General features: G+C 45.6%; 1 protein-coding gene across 1 annotated transcript in view; it reads left to right on the forward strand.

The window, feature by feature from the left end:
- ZNF385C (zinc finger protein 385C) overlaps positions 1-20,023 on the forward strand; it is a 110,432-nt gene that overhangs the window by 67,702 nt on the left and 22,707 nt on the right. Inside the window, exon 2 of the mRNA XM_066628316.1 lies at positions 16,513-16,655. Within this exon, the coding sequence (XP_066484413.1) occupies positions 16,513-16,655 (143 nt within the window). The remainder of the gene's footprint in view (positions 1-16,512; positions 16,656-20,023) is intronic.

The raw sequence follows: 20,023 nt of genomic DNA on the forward strand, positions 1-20,023 counted from the left end.
GAGGGGCCTGGGGGAGGAGGGCGCAGGCAGGCAGGCAGAGTGGCCGCTCCTTACCTCCTGGAGCTCGGTGAGGAGGATCTCCCTCTCGGCCGCGTTGGGCGCCATTGCTGTGGGTCCGGGCTCCGCACCTGGGAGCCGCCGCTGGTGGAGAGGCGGGCTGGGCTGGGGGCGCTGCTCCGAGACTCCCAGGTGGCGGGTGGGTGGGGGCAACCCCCTCGCCTCATGCTCACATGGAGGAGGGGGTCGCGGACGGGCGTCTCGCTCGCTCGCTCCCGCGTCACGCCTTCCTCTCCCCTGCTGCCCTGCCTGGCATCCCCGCCTCCTCCGCACTGGAGCCACTCCTAGTCGCACCCCTTGGCTGTCACCTGTCACCCTGTCATGAAGGCCGCGCTGCTTTACGGCTCTGGCGGCACGTGACTGGGGGTGTGTGGAGGGAGAGTCCGGAGCAGTTTCCTCACAGAGGCACCTGAAGGGGGGGGTTGGCACTCCGCGATCGACTCATTTTGCCTCGCAATCGACCAGTCGATTGCGATCGACGTATTGAGCACCCCTGTATTAGCCTATATGTGAAGTTTTGATTTTTTTGCCCCAATGTGCCTGACTTTACACTTACTTACATTGAAACGCATCTGCCATTTTGCTGCCCATTCTGCCAGTTTGGAGAGATCCTTCTGGAGCTCCTCACAATCACTTCTGGTCTTCACCGCTCGGAAAAGTTTGGTGTCGTCTGCAAACTTAGCCACCTCACTGCTCAACCCTGTTTCCAGGTCATTTATGAAGAGGTTGAAGAGCACTGGTCCCAGGACAGATCCTTGTTTAATTTTAATTTTATTCGTTTGTTTTGCTGAAAATCTAAAAGTAGATGACAAAAGGGGACCAGGGATGGGGTGGGAGGAGCAAGTTGGCACGTCATCAAGTAAGGGGAGGTAGCATTTAGCATGTTTGGCCTATGTCAGGGAGTTAGCCCTGGGACAAACAGTGGAGGGGAGGCTGTTACATCCCTGCCCTAATTGTGGCTACCACAGACATATCTGGCAGGCCACTGAGTCAGAATCCTGGACAAGAGAAATCTTTGGGCTGACCCCGCAGAGCAAGTTGTATGTTGCTGTAGAAGGATTAGATACAACAGGTCTATCAGCAGCTGTTAACCATGATAGCTTAATGGAACCTCCACATACCCAGGCAGTATACGTCTCTGAACACCAGAAACAGGAGCATGCATATGCCCTGCATTAGAGGCATCAGGCTGACTCCTCTTGGGAAAACAACTGAACCACTGATAGTATATGGTCACTGTTGCTGTGTGCTTCGTGAGTGGGGAGATGCAGAGGAGGGGTCACTGCTAGCAAGAGGGGCTCCACGATTCTTCCCATGGCACCAGTTTCTCTTTATCTTGCAGCTTTATAATACTTGAAATGTAGAGCTTGGAACCGGGTGTGTATTGGAAGGAAAGGCAAACAGCTTGCCAGGAGTGTAAGAAGATGTGAGCTGCGTCTTCACCTTCTGTATTTATATTTCAAATTGAAAGCAAAGGTTGAAAGTGGGGGAAGGCCAGTAGAACTGTGTGTGTGTTTGACGTGGATTTCTTTCACCTGCCTTGCCCCGTCTCTCTTTGTGGAGGAATAAGAAAAGCTACTGGGAGGAGATATTACATCTTCCTGGAACAGAACATTAGTCCGAAATGTGTTGTGCGTGTACATGGCCCTGCTTCTGTCCACCTGTCATCCTGCCCAGCTTGCAATACATACGCAGAGGATGTTTTTCCAGCATAGGCAATAGAGCAGCACCTTAACAACTCACCAGTTCATTTCAGCACAAGCTTTTGTGGACTACAGTCTACTACTTCATTAGGAGCGTGTAGTTTCCATCATGGGGTATCCCGTAGCCTAACCCTAAACCTTCTCACCCAGCAAGCTTCTTCTTGAGACCAAGTAATTCATCTCCGCTAAAGTCATGTCATTCTATCCTGGTCTCTAGAGGCCTTGCCGTTCTTGTTGCGGCAAATCCTTTTAATTGAGTGTTTTAAATTAACAGCTAAAAATACATCCCGCAGCTGCTCCACTGGAATATCGCTGACAAGAAATTGCGGTCAGGATGGGGGGGGGGGGAGTGAGAAGAGGACAAGATAAGAAGGACAGGTCCGGTAGAATAATAATCCCTCAAATTGACCTTATTTGGAATGAAGCCTAGAAATGGGAACAAGAAATCCTCAGAAATCCAACTACCAACCCCGCAGGCTACCTGGTTTGTGTATTAATTTAGTTAGTATATCCAATCCTTCCTTTAAGAAGATTTGAAATTGTGTTTAGAGCTATATAATTGCCCTCTGAAATAGAAATGTTCAAGAGTTTTGTGTCTCCATAAAGACCAACACATTTTGTTGTGGCATAACTGTCATAGACCAGAACCTATTGTTCAGATTTATTTTTTTATTGTTTACATTTTTATGCCATCCTTTCTCCAAGGAACTCAGGGTATACATGGTTCCTCCACTCCTTTTGTCCTCACAACAACCCTGTGAGGTAGGTGAGATGGGCATGGTCACAAAAGAAACTTCATGGCTGAAACAAGGGTTTGAACCTTGGTCTTCCAGGTCCAACTCCATCTCCCAAACACTACACCATCCTGGCTATCATGAATGAGGTGGTCTAAGTTGGTGGGTATATAGTTACACACACTTCTTATTTGTTTATTTAATGCATGTATGCTCCCACACTGTGGGCAGCCAGGGTGACTAACAGGGTATATAAATATATGTATACATATTTAATATATACCTACATAGACACATGGGCATGGGGGGGGAGAAATTATTAGTTAAGTCAGAAGACATGAAATATGGGGAGAACCATAGCTCTGTGACATTTCTATGCAGAATCTCAAATTATACAAGATAAGACTGATTTGTTAAGCAGCAATGGATGGCAATAATACTGTTTTTAATATCTATGATTTAATACCTACTTTTTAATTGCTTGCTGAAATGGGAAGTTATCTTGTCTTGACTCTTTGTACCACAGAAAATGCAGCTCCTATCTGCCAAGTCCCAGGCTGGGTTCTCTGCCTTGGTCATACTACTTTGTGGTGCCATATGGCAATTGACTTGGTCAGCAGTAAACATGGTCATGGCAGAATTGATTTGGGATTGCTGCATGTGGGGATGTCCAGTACTCCTCTTGAAGGGGAATATGCAAGATTTCTCAACAACTGCATGGGGCAGGCTGAACGGAGAAGTTGGATGATTAAGGGACCCTGGCAAGTACAGCTTGGGGCCTGCTTGAAGAGACACCTGTTTAGATAAGAATGGCAGGGGCTGAATGGGAGGAAAGGAAACTACTGGTGAAGAGGTGGAACGACCCAGAGTAGCAATATGGGCATGGGCTTTGTTGCCTGGAGAAGGGGCACTGAGCTAGGACCCCTTTCATCATAGCACTTGAGTGTGATGAAGTCTTGGGACATGACCGTTGGCTAAAATATGTACAGGTAAGCGTACTTGTGGTAGAACACAGATTAAAATGCATCACCCAGCCTGCAAAATGCTGCAAGTGTGATCATACCATGCAGCTCTCGCACCCTACAAGGCACATGCAGAATGCATTTGCTCGGAATGCCCAGTGGACATTTTATTTTGCTAAGCAGATCTGTGTTCTACATGCCCATGCTAAAATCCCCATCTCAGAAAAACCTCAGCCCCTTAAAGTCATGGGGAAGAACGTCAGACAAGGTCTCCTCTTAAGTTGAGGAGCAAGTTTCTAAAAGCAGGGCAAGATGGACGCAGTGAGATTAAGATCTGTTGGAAGAAACTCAAGGCACTTAGTTGATGGTATAGTTTGGTGTCTTGTACTTCCCTCATTTGACCAGATCTTGCTAATGGTCTAGAGCAGGGGTCCAAACATTTTGGCAGGAGGGCCACATCATCTCTCTGACACTGTATTGGAGGCCAGGAAAAAAAGGAATTAATTTACATTTAAAATTTGAATAAATTTACATAAAAGAATTTATTAGAGATTGAACTTCTATGAATGAATGAAGGTCTCATAGTAGCTCAAGGTCTATAAAAAGCCTTGCACAAAGCAAGGCCAGCCTTTCCTTTGCTGCCACTGCTGCATCACAGACGTGAAACAACGAGTAGTGGAGGGAGCCCTCGTCCCACAGCTCAGATGAGAGTTCAAACAGTCATCATGCTGAGTGCAGTTGCATCGGACCAGCACAGGCTCCAGCAAGTCTCTGGAGGGCCAGAGGCTCATTGGAGACTGGGGGCTCCCTGAGGGCCGGACTGGGAGCCCCCAAGGGCCGCAAGTGGCCCCTGGGCCGGGGTTTGGGCACCCCTGGTCTAGAGTCCTTGCTTGGTATGCTTGCATCTCCAGGTGCAGAGTCTGTTGGAGCCTAGAGTTGGAGCCTGTTGGAGACAAAGGGGGCTACCCAGTAGCGTAAGCATTCTAAGGGTAGGGTGGGAATGCAATGCTGTATGGGAGTGCCAGCCTTTGGAGAAGAGACTGGCATAGCTTTTGCCTCAAAGAAAACCCTGGATTGCATTGAACGTGTGGTTTCAAATCACATATGACATGAAACCCATGGAGGTGACCCATGGATGTGTTTCCCCATGAAATAATTGCATGTTTGGTTTGGACCAGAGACTAAATGACAACTTTATGCTGATGCATGTGCAGTAATTCAGATATGTGCCTCTTGCTTTGAGACGATCAAGCTATATTATACACTAAACAAGGCCCCTTTTCACTTTTATTGTTAGAGTCCTTGGTAAACTTTTAACCTGCAACTGTTTGCAAATATCAGGGGCAATCATATCTTTTAAATACATTGCTCAAAACAATAAAGGGAACACTTAAACAACACAATATCACTCCAAGTCAGTCACACTTCTGTGCAATCAAACTGTCCACGTAGGAAGCCACACCGATTGACAATCAAGTTCACATGCTGTTGCACAAATGGAGTAGACAACAGGTGGAAATCATAGGCAAGTAACAAGACACCCCCAATAAAGGAGTGGTTCTGCAGGTGGTGACCACAGACCACTTTGCAGTCCCTATGCTTTCTGGCTGATGTTTGGGTGACCTTTGAATGCTGGTGGTGCTGTCACTCTAGTGGCAGCATGAGGCGGAGTCTGCAATCCACACAAGTGGCTCAGGTAGTACAGCTCATCCAGGATGGCATATCACTGCGAGGTGTGGCACGAAGGTTTGCTGTGTCTGTCAGTGTAGTGTCCAGAGCATGGAGGCGCTACCAGGAGACAGGCCAGTACACCAGGAGACGTGGAGGAGGCCGTGGGAGGGCAACAACCCAGCATCAGGACCGCTACCTCTGCCTTCGTGCCAGGAGGAACAGGAGGAGCACTGCCAGAGCCCTGCAAAATGACCTCCAGCAGGCCACAAATGTGCGTGTGTCTGGTCAAACAGTCAGAAACAGACTCCATGAGGGTGGTATGAGGGCCCGACGTCCACAGGTGGGGGTTGTGCTGACAGCCCGACACCGTGCAGGACGTTTGGCATTTGCCAGAGAACACCAAGATCGCCAACCTCGCCACTGGCGCCCTGTGCTCTTCACAGATGAAAGCAGGTTCACACTGAGCACATGTGACAGACGTGACAGAGTCTGGAGACGGCAGGGAGAACATTCTGCTGCCTGCAACATCCTCTAGCATGACTGGTTTGGCAGTGGGTCAGTAATGGTGTGGGGTGGCATTTCTTTGGGGGGCCGCACAGCCCTCCATGTGCTCGCCAGAGGTAGCCTGACTGCCATTAGGTACCAAGATGAGATCCTCAGACCCCTTGTGAGACCATATGCTGGCGCGGTTGGCCCTGGGTTCCTCCTAATGCAGGACAATGCTAGACCTCATGTGGCTGGAGTGTGTCAGCAGTTCCTGCAAGATGAAGGCATTGATGCTATGGACTGGCCCACCCGTTCCCCAGACCTGAATCCAATTGAGCACATCTGGGACATCATGTCTCGCTCCATCCACCAGCGCCACGTTGCACCACAGACTGTCCAGGAGTTGGCGGATGCTTTAGTCCAGGTCTGGGAGGCGATCCCTCAGGAAACTATCCGCCACCTCATCAGGAGCATGCCCAGGCATTGTAGGGAGGTCATACAGGCACGTGGAGGCCACACACACTACTGAGCCTCATTTTGACTTGCTTTATGGACATTACATCGAAGTTGGATCAGCCTGTAGTGTGTTTTTCCACTTCAATTTTGAGTATGACACCAAACCCAGACCTCCATGGGTTAATAAATGTGATTTCCATTGATGATTGTTGTGTGATTTTGTTGTCAGCACATTCAACTATGTCAGGAACAAAGTATTTAATAGGAATATTTCATTCATTCAGATCTCGGATGTGTTGTTTAAGTGTTCCCTTTATTGTTTTGAGCATTGTATTTTTGCTTATGATATTGCTGTTTCTCCCAGATGCTGCTGCTGCAATGCTCCCAGAGCGAAACTCCACCATTGTGGATCCTGGAGAAGTGGTGATGGTTTTTTAAATGCATTTTAATAAATCTCATTATCCTACCTTCTCACTTAATATGTGCAAAATATTTAAAGAGCTTGCAGGTCATCAAGGACATGCTACATGTATTAAATATCTGGGTATTCAGTTCCCTGCCAAATTATTCCAATTGTATAAACCTAATTATAAGCTATTCTTGCAAAAGACCAAAATAGAATTGGAGCATTTGAAGTCCTTCCTCCTTTTGATGTTGGACCATATTGCTACTTTCAAGATGATGGTCTCGCCCATATTGAATTTTCTTTTTCACACTTTACCAGTTCACTTATTGCATCAATTCCTCGTTGGATAACAGCATTGTGTAAATCTTTTCTTTTTGGGGGAAATGAGTGACACAGCCATTGCATCTTGGACAACTGTGTCCTGATCAAGTGTGTTCCAGTATCAGACATTAGCATCTGTTCTTTTTGCATCCCACAAGTTTATGTCCCAATATATGTATATTTCTATTAGATGCACTTTTTAATTCTTAAAACACAAAGGTAGGGCTAGGGCTGGGATAGGAAACTTAGGATGTATAACATGGGGTTTGTTGCCCAGTTAACATAAGAAGAGCCCCGCTGGATCAGGCCAAAGGCTCATCTTGTCCAACTTACTGTATTTCCCAGTGGCCCACCAGTTGCCTTAGGGAGCGCACAAGACCACAAGAGATCGGTATCCTGATGCCCTCCCTTGCATCTGGCAAAATGTTATAGTGAGATGCAAATAACTAGGATGCAAAAAAAAAAAGTGAATGTCCAGGGCATCTGGACTGGGATTCATTTGACCAGGACATATCCAGGACACAAATACCCGAGTACCAAAAAAATGTAAACTTAATAAAGCTGCCCGATAGAGATCTATCAAAGAAGGCAACCTTGGCATTCTCAATTTATTTTGATGCTTTTCAGCTTGGACTCTTCACCCCAATTATTCAAATAGTCCACTTTAAATGAACTTGAATGCCATACTATGAGGAGGTGCTAAGGATTTAGCAACTGAGTGGTTACAACATTATTCTCTTAGCAATGCCATCACTGCTTACAGTTCTTCCAAACCACCCTGGTTGTCCCCAAGTGGCATCCATAGCCTACTTCAGTGATACCACTGCTGAGCAGGTGTGGCTGTGCCTTGTAGGGGCCAGTGATTTTGGGAGTCCGCTCTCTGGAGAGCATTCCTGGGCAGTTTTTATGTCTACCGGAAGCGACCAGAACCAGAATGATAGGTTCCTGGATTATAGATCAGCCATTTTCAACCACTGCCATGGCACACTGGTGTGCCACGAGTGGTCCACAGGTGTGCCACTGGAATTTGGGGGAAGGTCATTTATTAGTAGAGCCAATGGGAGTGTGAGCCCCACACTGGCAGCATGGTGTGCCTTGTCAATTGTAAAAAACCTGATGGTGTGCCTTGACAATTTTAGTGGCCTTGTCAGTGTGCTGACAAGTCAGTGTGAGACAAAAAAGATTGAAAATCACTGTTATAGATGCTTGTGCTATAAATATTATGCTGTATTTACCTGAATTGGAATTGTTGTCAGTGTCATTCCAGTCAAAATCTAATACTGCATATGATTGTCAGACTGAGAATCTGTTTCTGCAAGCAACTTCACATGTATGGAGTGACTGGTTATTTAAGTTCATACCTACAAGCATAGCCACTTATATCATTTCGGTCTCAGCCTCTCTTTTATCAGGGTTGGTGTGATTGTGGTTTGTCATGACTGAGAGATCTGTTTATCCACATTGCTGCACTTTCAGGGCTTAAAGCCGAATTAAGAAATGTCAGAGTGAATTGGTTCCACCTACTCCAAGTGACACATTTCACATTGTTGTGTTTCATTAAAGAACAAATATTTAGTCTGCTGAGGTTTCAATCACAGCTCTGCCTCCCCTTTTCAAAGGCCTGGCTTCCCCCATTATAAGGTTTTGCTTTCAAACTCATGGATCTTGCTCAAGGGAATGGAAATCCCAGTGTCTGATTGGAATGCTTTAAGATGCGAATGGACCTTTCAGTCTGCTTTGCTGCAAATGCTGTTCATAGTCTCCTCCTTAAAGCTTAGAAATATCAATAGAGGCATTTTGCAGTTGTGCAAGAGGGGCTGCACCACATGTGGAATTTGTTTTCACATGTGGCATATAAAGTCTCAATCTTTGGGGAACAGGTATTTGTAAGGATTCCAGCAATAGCTGGTTTGCAAATCCCACCTGACTCCTTTTTTTGCTCTTCTTTAAACCTTTTAAGATGACTGTAAAGAATTGTTACATAACTACAGTGGTACCTCGCATAACGAATGCCCCGTGCAGCGAAAAACCCGCAGAACGAAAGCGGTGTGCAAAGTTTGGTAACTCACATAACGAATTTTTATGACTTATGCTTCGCATAACGAATTTTTTTTTTATTGTCCTCGTTTGTCTTAAGGGGGGGATCTTCATGTCCCTTTATGATCCTGTCCAACCTAGTAAGGGGCGGATCTTCATGTCCATTTATGATCCCGTTCACCCCAGTAAGGGGCGGATCTTCATGTCCCTTTATGATCCCGTTCACCCTAGTAAGGGGCGGATCTTCATGTCCCTTTATGATCCCGTCCACCCTAGTAAGGGGCGGATCTTCATGTCACTTTATGATCCCGTCCACCCTAGTAAGGGGCGGATCTTCATGTCACTTTATGATCCCGTCCACCCTAGTAAGGGGAGGATCTTCATGTCAGCTTGCTCCCAGGAAAGTGTGCACAGGATTACAACCTTCAAACTCCCCACTCAGCATCCCCCCATCGCTCATTCACCCTCTCACTGCCCCATTTCCTTCACGTTTCCCCCCATGATCACGGCAAAAGCAAGCAATTGAGTGCAGCTGCTGTGTCCTCCCCAGCTTAGAGCACAATCCTGTGCGTGTCTCCTCAGAAGTAAGTCCCATTGTGCTTACTCCCAGGAAAGTGTGCACAGGATTACAGCCTTCAAGCTCCCCACTCAGCATCGCCCCCCCCCCGTTTTTGAAATCCTCTGTACAGTATGTATGCCTTTAAAGAGCACTTAATAAACACTTTGTAAACCAAATTTGACTTTGTTCTGACTTTTCTTGCCCATAGGAACGCATTAATTAAATTTCAATGCATTCCTATGGGAAAACGCGCTTCGCAAAACGAAAAACTCGCATAACGAAAGGACTCGCGGAACGGATTAATTTCGTTATGCGAGGCACCACTGTACCTGATTATATTGTTCCTTACTGAGATTGCCCTTCATTGGAAAAAGAAATTCAGTGTTGTTATAGACTGCTTCATAGAGTGTGGAGTATAGCTTTAATGGACAAGCTTACTCATGTGGTTGTCCAGAGGAATTGGAAAACCAAGCTTGTTCTGTAGTACATGATATCCCTTTGTTCCATAATATGGCCATCCAGCTGTTCACCACAGGTCCTTTTTGAATGATACTCTAAGCCAGTGGTTCCCAAACATGTTAGCACCAGGACCCTCTTTTTAAAATGACACTCATTAGGACCCACCGAAATTTACAAGACTTTTAAAAAAGGAGATCTAGAAATAAATAATATTTTTATTTATTTACAAGTAATTATTTATTTACTTAAATAATTGAGACATACAAAATCATGCAGGGGATGAACAGAGTGGATAGAGAGACACCCTTTTCCCTCTCACATAACACCAGAACCAGGGGACATCCACGCAAGTTGAGTGTTGGGAGAGTTAGGACAGACAGAAGAAAATATTTCTTTACCCAGCGTGTAATTAGTTTGTGGAACTCTTTGCCACAGGAAGTAGTGATGGCATCCTGCCTGGATACCTTTTAGAGAGGATTGGACAAATTTCAATACAAAAACCTCATTCCATTTCGTGTAATGAGGCAGCCCTAATGAACTTTAATTAATGCTATCCTTCCTTTCCCATTTCTCTCTAGAAAAATTAAAAACATAAAATCTTCTGGGGTTTTTTGGGATTCTTCTTTCAGCCGAAATACATTTCTCCCCCTTTATTTACACAGACTTGCATACTGCATACTGCAAGAGCTGAGCTTTTTGCAGGGCAATTGGCAGCTATCTTACAAACTGCAGGCACTTAGCTTTTTGCATGGCAATCAGCAGCTACCTGATTTTTGAATAGCCTTGGGGCTTGAGGGAATTAGTTATCTGATCTTTTCATCACCATGTTTTCATTTGAGGCTCCCGCCCAGCGCTATGTGACCCACCAAAAATTGTCACAATCCCACAGTGGGTCACAACCCAGTTTGGGAACTGCTGCACTAAGTCAGTGTTTCTCAAGCTTCGGGTTGTGATCCATCAGTGAGTCATGAAACTGACAAAACTGATAGCTGACATGAAAAATGTATTGAGCCCTTTGGAAAGAGAAACTGAGCCACAGATGTGCGTTATTGTGTGAGTAGGTGAGCTTGCCTCAGCTCTTATCAAAGGCTAGGCAAAGGGGAACACAAGGCCACCAGAATTGTCCAGATCCAATGAACATGGAGCTCAGCAAACACTCCTGAAAGAGGCTCCCCCCCCCATAGTAAAAAGGATAAAGCAGAAGACATCAGCGGCTGGTAAAATGAAACTTTTTTAAAAGTCTCATAAAGTTAGGTGGGTCCCAATAGAGTGTTTTAAAAATTGGGTCCTGGTGCTAAAAGGTTTGCACTAAGCTGATGGTGCTCATTACAACAATGGATTGTTCTGCTGTAGTGATCCACTTGTCACCAGATCTGTACTTGACATTTGTTGTTCTGTTTTGTTCTTAAGATATTCTGAAAACTAGTTAAAAATATTTAGAAAAAAGGAAAATGCCCTCTTGCATGTGATACTTCTGTAATTGGGCTTGCCCTCCCTGATTTCTTTGCCATTCTTGCCTCAGTTAATAGTATGAGGCAGAAAATCCTTCCAAACCTTGTGAGGTAGTAATGTGCTTCATACAACCACACACACATCTCATGCTCTTCCCCCCCTTTTAAAAATTTGCATGTTTGTTTGTCTATCACTTTAAAAATGAATAAATGAAAAGCATTTGTTTTGAGTGTGCTGCTGCTGTTCCCCAGATTTCCCTTCTGGGTGACTTTGGCATTAATTTGATCACTTCATGCCTGATGAAGCAAGCCGTAGTCTACCCCCCTGGAGTCACGCTGGTTCGGGGAGCAGTTCCCTCAACCAAGAAGGGAACAAATTTGTCCAATCTGCTAGAAAGAGGTCACTTTCACCTTCTAGGCATCTTCAGGCATGTTGCATTACAATCTGTAGAAAAATGTGCAAACTGAGGGTGTTTTTAATGGTCTTTGATCCTTTCTCTTCCAACCGTTCCTGTTTTATACTGGCAAATAAAGTTAAATAAGTAACATTAATAGGACTGCGGGGTAGGGGTGTAGAAGAACTAACCAGTTGAATTAGGAAGGTAAAGAATTGAGTCATATAATGCCTCATTGTCCTATGTTGCGGGGGCGTCCGTTGGCTAGAACTGCGTTGTATCTGCTCTTGTTGCTACCTCAGCAAATAAGTACCTGCTGTGCCACCAAGGTAAGGCAAGGGGGCCCACTCAGCTGCCAGCTACTGGCAGGGTCCAATACTCCCTTGAAAAGGCACAGCTATTTGTTAGGGAAGCTGGTGGCTCACCAAAGGAAGTAGTATCTAGTGGTTAGCACTCAGCGTGCACCTTCCTGCTCTTTTGTTCACTGTTTTACTGGGTCAGCCACTGAATGGAGAGGAAAACTGGAAAGTCTGTCTGCTGCCATCTTTCCAGGCAAAGGAAACCATGCGGGAGGGTGCGGGGGGGGGGGGATCTAGCTCACAAAATCCCAAAGTTGCAAATTGGCTTGGAGTGAAAAGAGCAAATAAAAGTTAATTAATTCCCTTAACAGTCCTAGGAATCCTGGCTGTCTCTGCTTCCTGAGGAATAAGTAGATATGCCTCTCTGAACCAGCTGCTGGTTCCAATAGCAGACCTGGCAGAATATACCCAAGGATCCTTGTGAAAAAACCAAAGTCTGAAGATGTCATAGAGTCATTCAATTGAATGAGAGGAAACCATCCAGCCACCCCACCTTTACTCACATGGGCTTGGTTACCCAATTGGACACATGCCAATCTCACTAGTAGGATTGACTTCAGGCTCTTGTTTCTGGAGGAACGCAGCCATAGAGAAGGGCCAATACACGTTGCATACCGCCAAATGTGCCTGTTTGAGGAAAGGCATTTCAGACAAAGGAAACAGGTGACCACATGAGCGTTTAGCAGTTGTTTGTAGGATGCTGAGCCATCTTAGACATTTCTGGAGGATTAAAAGTATTCAAAGGAAAGGAAAAATAGGCAGAAACAGATAAAACAAGACATTTATCACAGCAGGCATGAGCTGCATATTCCCCAGTGCACTTAGCCCTCAGTGAAAAATGCCACCTCCCCCCATTCCATTCAATTATGTAGAAGAGGGGCTGATGTCAGGAAAGCCCTTCGTGAGGGACCCCACAGTGTATGCATGTGTGTATGTGTGTCAGAGTTAAACTATACAGTATGTTACAATGAATGTGTTAGTTTGGCCGTGTGAGGGGTGCCCCGAAAAGAGGGGGGTGTCAGGGTGACATCTGGCGGGGTGCCGAGGGTCGGCTGGATAGTCTCATGGGAAGCCTTGGACCAAGCCAGGGGGAGGGGGTTCACAACACCCTTGTCCTCCTCCCTGGAGGCAGGACCTGAGGCCCTTGGTCTTCAGGCAGGGGCTCCAGCCTCCTGCCTTCCCTCTCCAGAACTGCCTGTCATCACAGGCCTCCCTGCTTTTATCCTCCCCAGCCACACCCTCGGCTCCTCCCCTTCCTCCCTCTCTAGGCTTAAAGGGGCCCTGACCTTAGCCTGCTTCTCTCCTCTTTGGTGGTTAATGGTGACTCGGCCCTGCTCACTGCTCAGGTCAGGTGAGCCCTGGGGGGAAGGTCTCTCCCACCCAGCTGCCCTAGTCTTACCTGGTCAGCTGGAGAGGTGATGGTGACTCTATGGCCAGGCAATTCTGCCCCTAGCCTGCAGCCAGGTAAGACAGGGGTCGGACAAGGGCGCGACCCCTGACAGGCCTATTTTTCCTTCTCTTTTTGTAAATAGCAGGAGGGGTCCAAAACCACATAGAATTGCAGCAGGAAAGGAGAGAGCACTTTAGCTCTTATCCCTCAACAGAGAGAGCTTCTGTTGCAGTTGCTCCAACTGTTTGCGTTACTTTCTAAAGCTTCAATTAAATGCCTTTCTTATTATAAGGAGTACACAAAGGGGAAGTGTAATCAGGATAGGAACTGTGTTGGGGCTGAAGTCCTCCGGGTACATTCCTTGCCACAGTTTTGCAAGTCCCTCCCTCCCCACAATTTACCTAATGAAAGGAAAAACAAGCCCAGCTAACATGTTTATTGTTATTGTAATATGGTTTTGGTATTAATACTGCAAACAGTGGGAATATAGACACTAACGTTGAATTTAATCTAGGGCAGCAAAATAGATTGTGTGAGCCCTGCCTGCTTGTAGGAGATGTCTGGTTTTCATTTTATAAGAGGGCAACACATTGAAAAAGGTTCAGAGAAAACTGTAAAGAAGTTGAGGTGAGTGTATGACGATAAAAGGTTCCCCACAAAGGAGGAGTTGAAGGAGTTGGCTATGGCTAGCTCTGAGAAAAATGGCACCTATGGTTTTCAACAGTCAAAACAGATGTTGGATAAAATGGGGGGAAACAGCTGTTTGCACTCTCCCTTCAGGTGTGTGGGGTGAATGGTTTGTGCATCTATCCAGCCAAGGTCACAAAGACATTCCCATAGCTTCATTTATTATCCTTTTGGAGTTCAAAGTCTGCCAAATGATAGTTTTCTGTCTGATTGCGTAGCATCCATTTGGTCTTTGTGGGTCAAACGCAGTGAATGGTTTCTGAGCCAGTGAGCGATAGCGAGGTTCAACAGCCTTCAACCTTCAAAACCTGGTTGTTGCTTTGTTAGGGCCAAAATGGTGCCTATTTCTTTGAGTCTCCCACATTTTGAAGACTTGAGATCACCTTCCTGTTGAGTTGGAATCAGAATTAACTACTTTTGGAGAGAATCATTCTTTTCTCCCACTCCATCCTGCTGTTCCTCTATGAGCTACCAAACTAGACATGTCTCATGGTTGGAAGGAGACAAACCTAGGAAACTGGTCCATGGAGAGGAGCAGCAAGCAAGCGTTTTGTATAGTGGGTCATCCGGCTGCATCTCTGGGTTGGGAGCAATTGAACAATCCAATTGTATACAAGGCAGAGCAGCATTTGGTACCCCAGTTGGTCTAGAGACCAACTAGATCAGGGGCGTTGTCGTAAGCACAGGGGGGTTTTGGGGTGCTTATGGTTCTTGGTTTTCGAACCCTAAAGCCCTCGAGGCCCCTTTGCTCAGTAGTACTGCCACCACCCTGTATGTGCCAGTGCCTCAGTCCAGGGACACTGAGACCCTCTATGCTTAATTCTATCCCTTGCAGGCACTGAGCTCTTTCTCCAATTAGAGCTTCAGTCCTCAAGTTACTAGACCTCAATGAGCATTTGGTAGCTTGCTGAACGGCTAGGCGGGATTCTGAACCTTTGTCCCCAACAGACACTTAAGCAACTTAGTAAAAGATATTTTAGTTTATTAAGTATATACGGTTACACACTCTACAATAAGGCAGCAAATGCTAGAGGCATAAACATCTAGAAAACATATCAGCAATAAAATAATAAAGCTAGCTGGCTACCTCTATTAATCCCTATCTCTCACCTGGGTCAGTTACTCTTGTAGATCTCTTAGCTCCAGGGCTACCTATGAGGCCAGGTGCCCATGATGGACAATGGAGCTCCAGCGTGCAGGATCTTGCACCCAAAAACCCTTTCCAAGAAGGAACACACACACCCCTTGGGCACTCATTATTATACTTCTTATGCTAATAGTACTGAGGTGACTTCATACTATTTAGACTGTCGAATCAGAACCCTTGAGGGACAGAACCTTCTCGAAGTTGGCCTGGTTGCTAACCCTCATAGTTCTTTACCCCTCCCAACTGGAGATCCACAGCTGCACTCCATCACGCTTGATAAGGCACCTCTCTGTCTGCTAAGGTGCTAAACATTCCAATGGGTTGTAATTCTTGTTATCTGTCCTTTTTGGCCTGCAAAGGAGAGACAACAATCCTTTTGTTTATTTACTCATGTTCTTGCAGCTGGGAACTGCTAGCAACTTCTCCATTACACCGTCTTAGTTTGGTTCAGGCTTCACATGCTAACCTAGGCCTAACAAGTACTTATTCATGACAGGTGTCAAACTTGTTTCATATAGTGGACCGAAAAGCATTCATGGAGTCTATTGAGGTGGCTAACAATGAAAAAACAATAAAAACATAACCAGAAAACATTCAGGGCATGGGGAGAGTCCTCCTTTGCAAGTGGATGTTTAGGCTTACTGAGGTTTTTAATGATTTGTTCCACATGGCACCCAGAGAAGTTCTCTTGCAACACACGCTTTTGAAAGGGCTTCTTTGACGTACAGCATTTTACTTTTATTTCTCAACACTTACATTCTGCCTTCTTGGTCAAAATGTCAGTTCACAATGCAATGCAACTCAAAATACAATAATTTCACTGAAAACAGCCAAACCTAAAAATGATAATGGGGAGGGGGAAAGGAACAGCAGGGGAATAAGAACATTTTGGGTGGCAGCAATCTGTCAGGTGATCAACAATTAATCAAATATTAAAGTCCCGCCAAAAGAAACTGTGAAAACCACTTTTTCTCAGCCGTGGCAAGCAAGAAGTTAGGCAGATTTCCCAGAGGAGGGAGCTTCAAAACCTGAATGCCACCATTGAGAGGGCTGTATCTCAGGTATCTACCAAAGTCCCCTCTAACAGTGGTGAGACACAGAGCAGAGCCTTCTCTGCTGATCTCAGCTGGTGGGCAGTCATATGGTGGGCGGGGTGGGGGGGAGGTATCCAATCTCTTTCTCTGTCAACTTGCTCTGTTTCTCACATCTTTTTTTTCCTTTTTGGCATTTAGGTCCAGCTGGTCACAACAGCTCCCTCTTAACATCGCTTCCCATCCCAGGACGGTCTCTACACCCACCATTGGACATCAAGCACTTTCTGACTTTTCGCCTCAATGGAACATCTCCACTCAACCTCTTCCCCAACTTCAATGCAGTGAGTTTTCTTGACTTGGATTACACTATCCGCATGCTGAATACAGTGGTACTGCCTTCTGAGTAAACATGTATAGGATTGCAGTGTTAGTCTGTGAGTTGTATGTTCAAAAGGCATAGAGAGAAAGAAATCTTATTCAACAAGAGACCACCCGTTATTTCCCCCTGCCAAGTGCTGCCCTTTGTCAACTAGGGCCTGATAGCGGCAAGGCTGGCCCTCACTGTGCGGATTAAAAACTGACACAGAACATCTGAAATCAACAAACTTGTGCTGACCTGCTTTCAGCTTCTTCTGGCCTTCTTTGTTCATTCCTTGCATAATTTCCCATGTTGACTTGCTGCCTTCAAGGTCACCCAGAAGTCACATGTACAGGGCTGGAGTTATGTGAGGTATCTATGGAAATACTGCAAGGGCAGGATGCCTTCACACACCCGCTCATGCTCATCAAGTTATGCCAACCTTATTTCATTTCAGAAGGAAAGCTTAAGCTGTCCGACGGCATTTAACAAGAGATGTGAAGGTCACTAGAGGTTGTTATGATACTAGAGAGATGGTCATTTGAGAAGGTTGTAGCCACTGGAAAGCAGCATCTTTTGGTGGTCAGGGAATAGCTGGGGATTCCCAGAAAGGTGTATTCAGTTAACTTTTCTCTTTCTGTAGCAATCTCTGGTAAATTGCTCTATTTCTCTGTATTATGTAAAGCAGAAATAATAGCTGGATGTTCAGTCTCTAAAGAGCCTAGAATCTTGAAAACAGATGCTCTAAATATGGCTTCATGTTCCTGTTCTCTCGGGTGTCTTTCATAAGAAAGTATTCCTGCTGGATCGTATTAGGCCTCCATCTAATCTAGCATCCTGTTTACCCCACAAGGAGCAGCCAGCTTCTGTTCAAGAAGCCCACACACAAAATGTGAAGGCAATTCTCCTCCTAGGTGTTTGTCCCTGGCATCTGACACTCCACTTTGGACGTGGAGGTTCCACTTCTCTTCCATGGCTAATAGCTATTGATGGGCTTGTCCTCCATGAATTTCAATCCAGTTTTGATCCAAACCTGCAGGCTGTGGCAGCAAATGTCATGAGCACTGCATGAACAAGTCTGTCCTGCATCTACTGCCAGTCAATATCATTGGATGACCCTATGTTCTACTGTTGTTTAGCTAAGAGGAAAATGACTATCAAATTTCTCGACACTATGCACAGTCTCGACACATGCTGTCATCTCGTAGCAGGTGATCTGTCCTCGCCTCCAGTTATCCTTTTTCTAAATTAAAAATCCCTGAATTTCAGCTCAGGTATTTTACATCACTTTTCGAGAACTTAAAGGTATGAACTTTTCTTTCACTTGGACCGTTGTTGAACCACACAAAACGAATGTGGACCCAATCCTATCCAACTTTCCAGCACCAATGCAGCTGCAGTGCAGTCCCGAGGTAAGGGAACAAATGTTCCCTTACCTTGAAGAGGCCTCCGTGACTGCCACCCCACCACATGATGCAGCACATGCCCCATTGGCATGGCTGCATTGGTGCTGGAAATTTGAATGGGATTGGGTCCTTAATTAGTTTATTTCCTGCCCTATATTTATATTACAATAAACACAGTTCTCCTGCTGTGAACTACAGCCTCTTGTTGAGTTCTTCCCTCCATGCTTACAGTTGTACAGACTGAACAGCCAAATGTCTTCTAGGTCTCCAAACCAGATGTGGCCCACAGCAAGCCTCTATCTGGCCTGTGGCCAACCCCTGGTCCCCTAAGAGCCTCTGGCCCACTCGACACAGCCAGTCATGTTCAGAGGGTTTCTAAGAGCCTAAAACATCTTTCCAAAAAATGGAAGTAACTTTTTGTGCCCTCTGAAGCCCTTCAAAGACATTCTGAGGATCAGGGTTGGCTCCCCCAACCTCAGAACACGCTCCAGGTGTTTCCTGTGATGTGCTGGTTCTAAGTATTGTTTCCTGTATGTTTAAGTAAATTGCTTGGGAGATGGGGGAATAGAGTCCTTATGAGTGTGTGCCTTGTTTCTGTGGTGTGTCTTGGTGCTTGGAGAAAACCTTTAAATTTGAGCCCATTCATTAATTTATTCATTCATCAAAGTTCCTTCTCTAATGTATTTATGTTTTATATTTAAAGTTGGTTTTTTTCCAACCCTCGACACCATGCCAGATATTTGTTGCAGCTCTCTGGCTGAAAAGTTTGGAGACCCCTGTTCTAGAACATCTTGCCCCAAGTCCTGATGTCACACTGTATGCTTTTCTGCCATCTGTCATTGGCTTCTGCTGCCCATTGTTTGATGAGATAAGGATGTGGGGAAAGGAGTACTAGATATTACAGAGGGAGAGAAACTTAGCACAGGCTGCTGCTTTTGCTGGTGTTCAGTCTAACATTTAATTCTCCCCTTAAGCGTTCAGGGGTCTTTATCTCTTTTGTCTCCCTTTGTTCTGGACTAAAAAATATACCATAGATGCATTAGGCTGGTAGGAATTTGCCAAAGGCCACCCAGATTTCATAAACGCAAGATGGTTTAATGCAAGTTAGCTTCCTGAACACCCTTGAATCAACTGAGTCTAGATTGTCCATGGCCAAGCCTAAACAAAGGAGGAAATGAAGTGAGAGGAGGAGGAGGAGGGAAAGGCTTAACTTCCTGTGATTTTAACTTCCTGTAAACTTTGTGCTAAACTTTGTCCTTTATCTGCTTCTCCTTCTCCTCTCCTGAGCAGTGGGGGAGTCTAACAGCACAGTCCTATGCATGTCTACTCAGTAGTAAGTCTCGTTGTGTTCAGTGAGACTTATTCCCAGGATTGCAGCCTAAGGCAGCCTTTGTAGGAGAAGTTTCCTTAAGAAGAGCTAGAGACTGATTGCAGCTTTCTAATAACCTACTTATTTACAATCATATGGGCTGAGCAGATATTATGTGGTGGAGCAGAAGCAAGCGCACTGGCTGTCAGTGGTAGCCCCAAAGCATTATCATCCTCGTGCCTGATTTTTCAGCTTTGGGGCATATGCTTCCTAAACAAAACCTGTCTCTCAATCCACCAGATGAGTGTGGCTGACATTCCAGGTGCTCTAACAGTCCACTGCCAGTTCTCTTCCATCAACAATTGGCTTTAAAGGGAGATTTTGCATAACAGGACATCATGACTCACAACATCTGTGTTCATTAGTGCTTGCTCTGCTGGAACAAATCTGAACAGTGCTCATTTTATCTTCTTCCTCTGCCTAATCTGCTGCAAGGACAGATTGAAGATTCCTTCTGGAAGCTGGAACTCTTATCTAGATGTTAAGGTAACAATATTATATCCTTAAGCAGTACTCTTGTTGCTGCTGAGCACAGAATCACAGATTGGAAGGAGGCTCCTTCAGAATCATCTGCAG

This window comes from Tiliqua scincoides, chromosome 5 (assembly GCF_035046505.1).
Source record: "Tiliqua scincoides isolate rTilSci1 chromosome 5, rTilSci1.hap2, whole genome shotgun sequence".
Lineage (NCBI taxonomy): Eukaryota > Metazoa > Chordata > Lepidosauria > Squamata > Scincidae > Tiliqua > Tiliqua scincoides.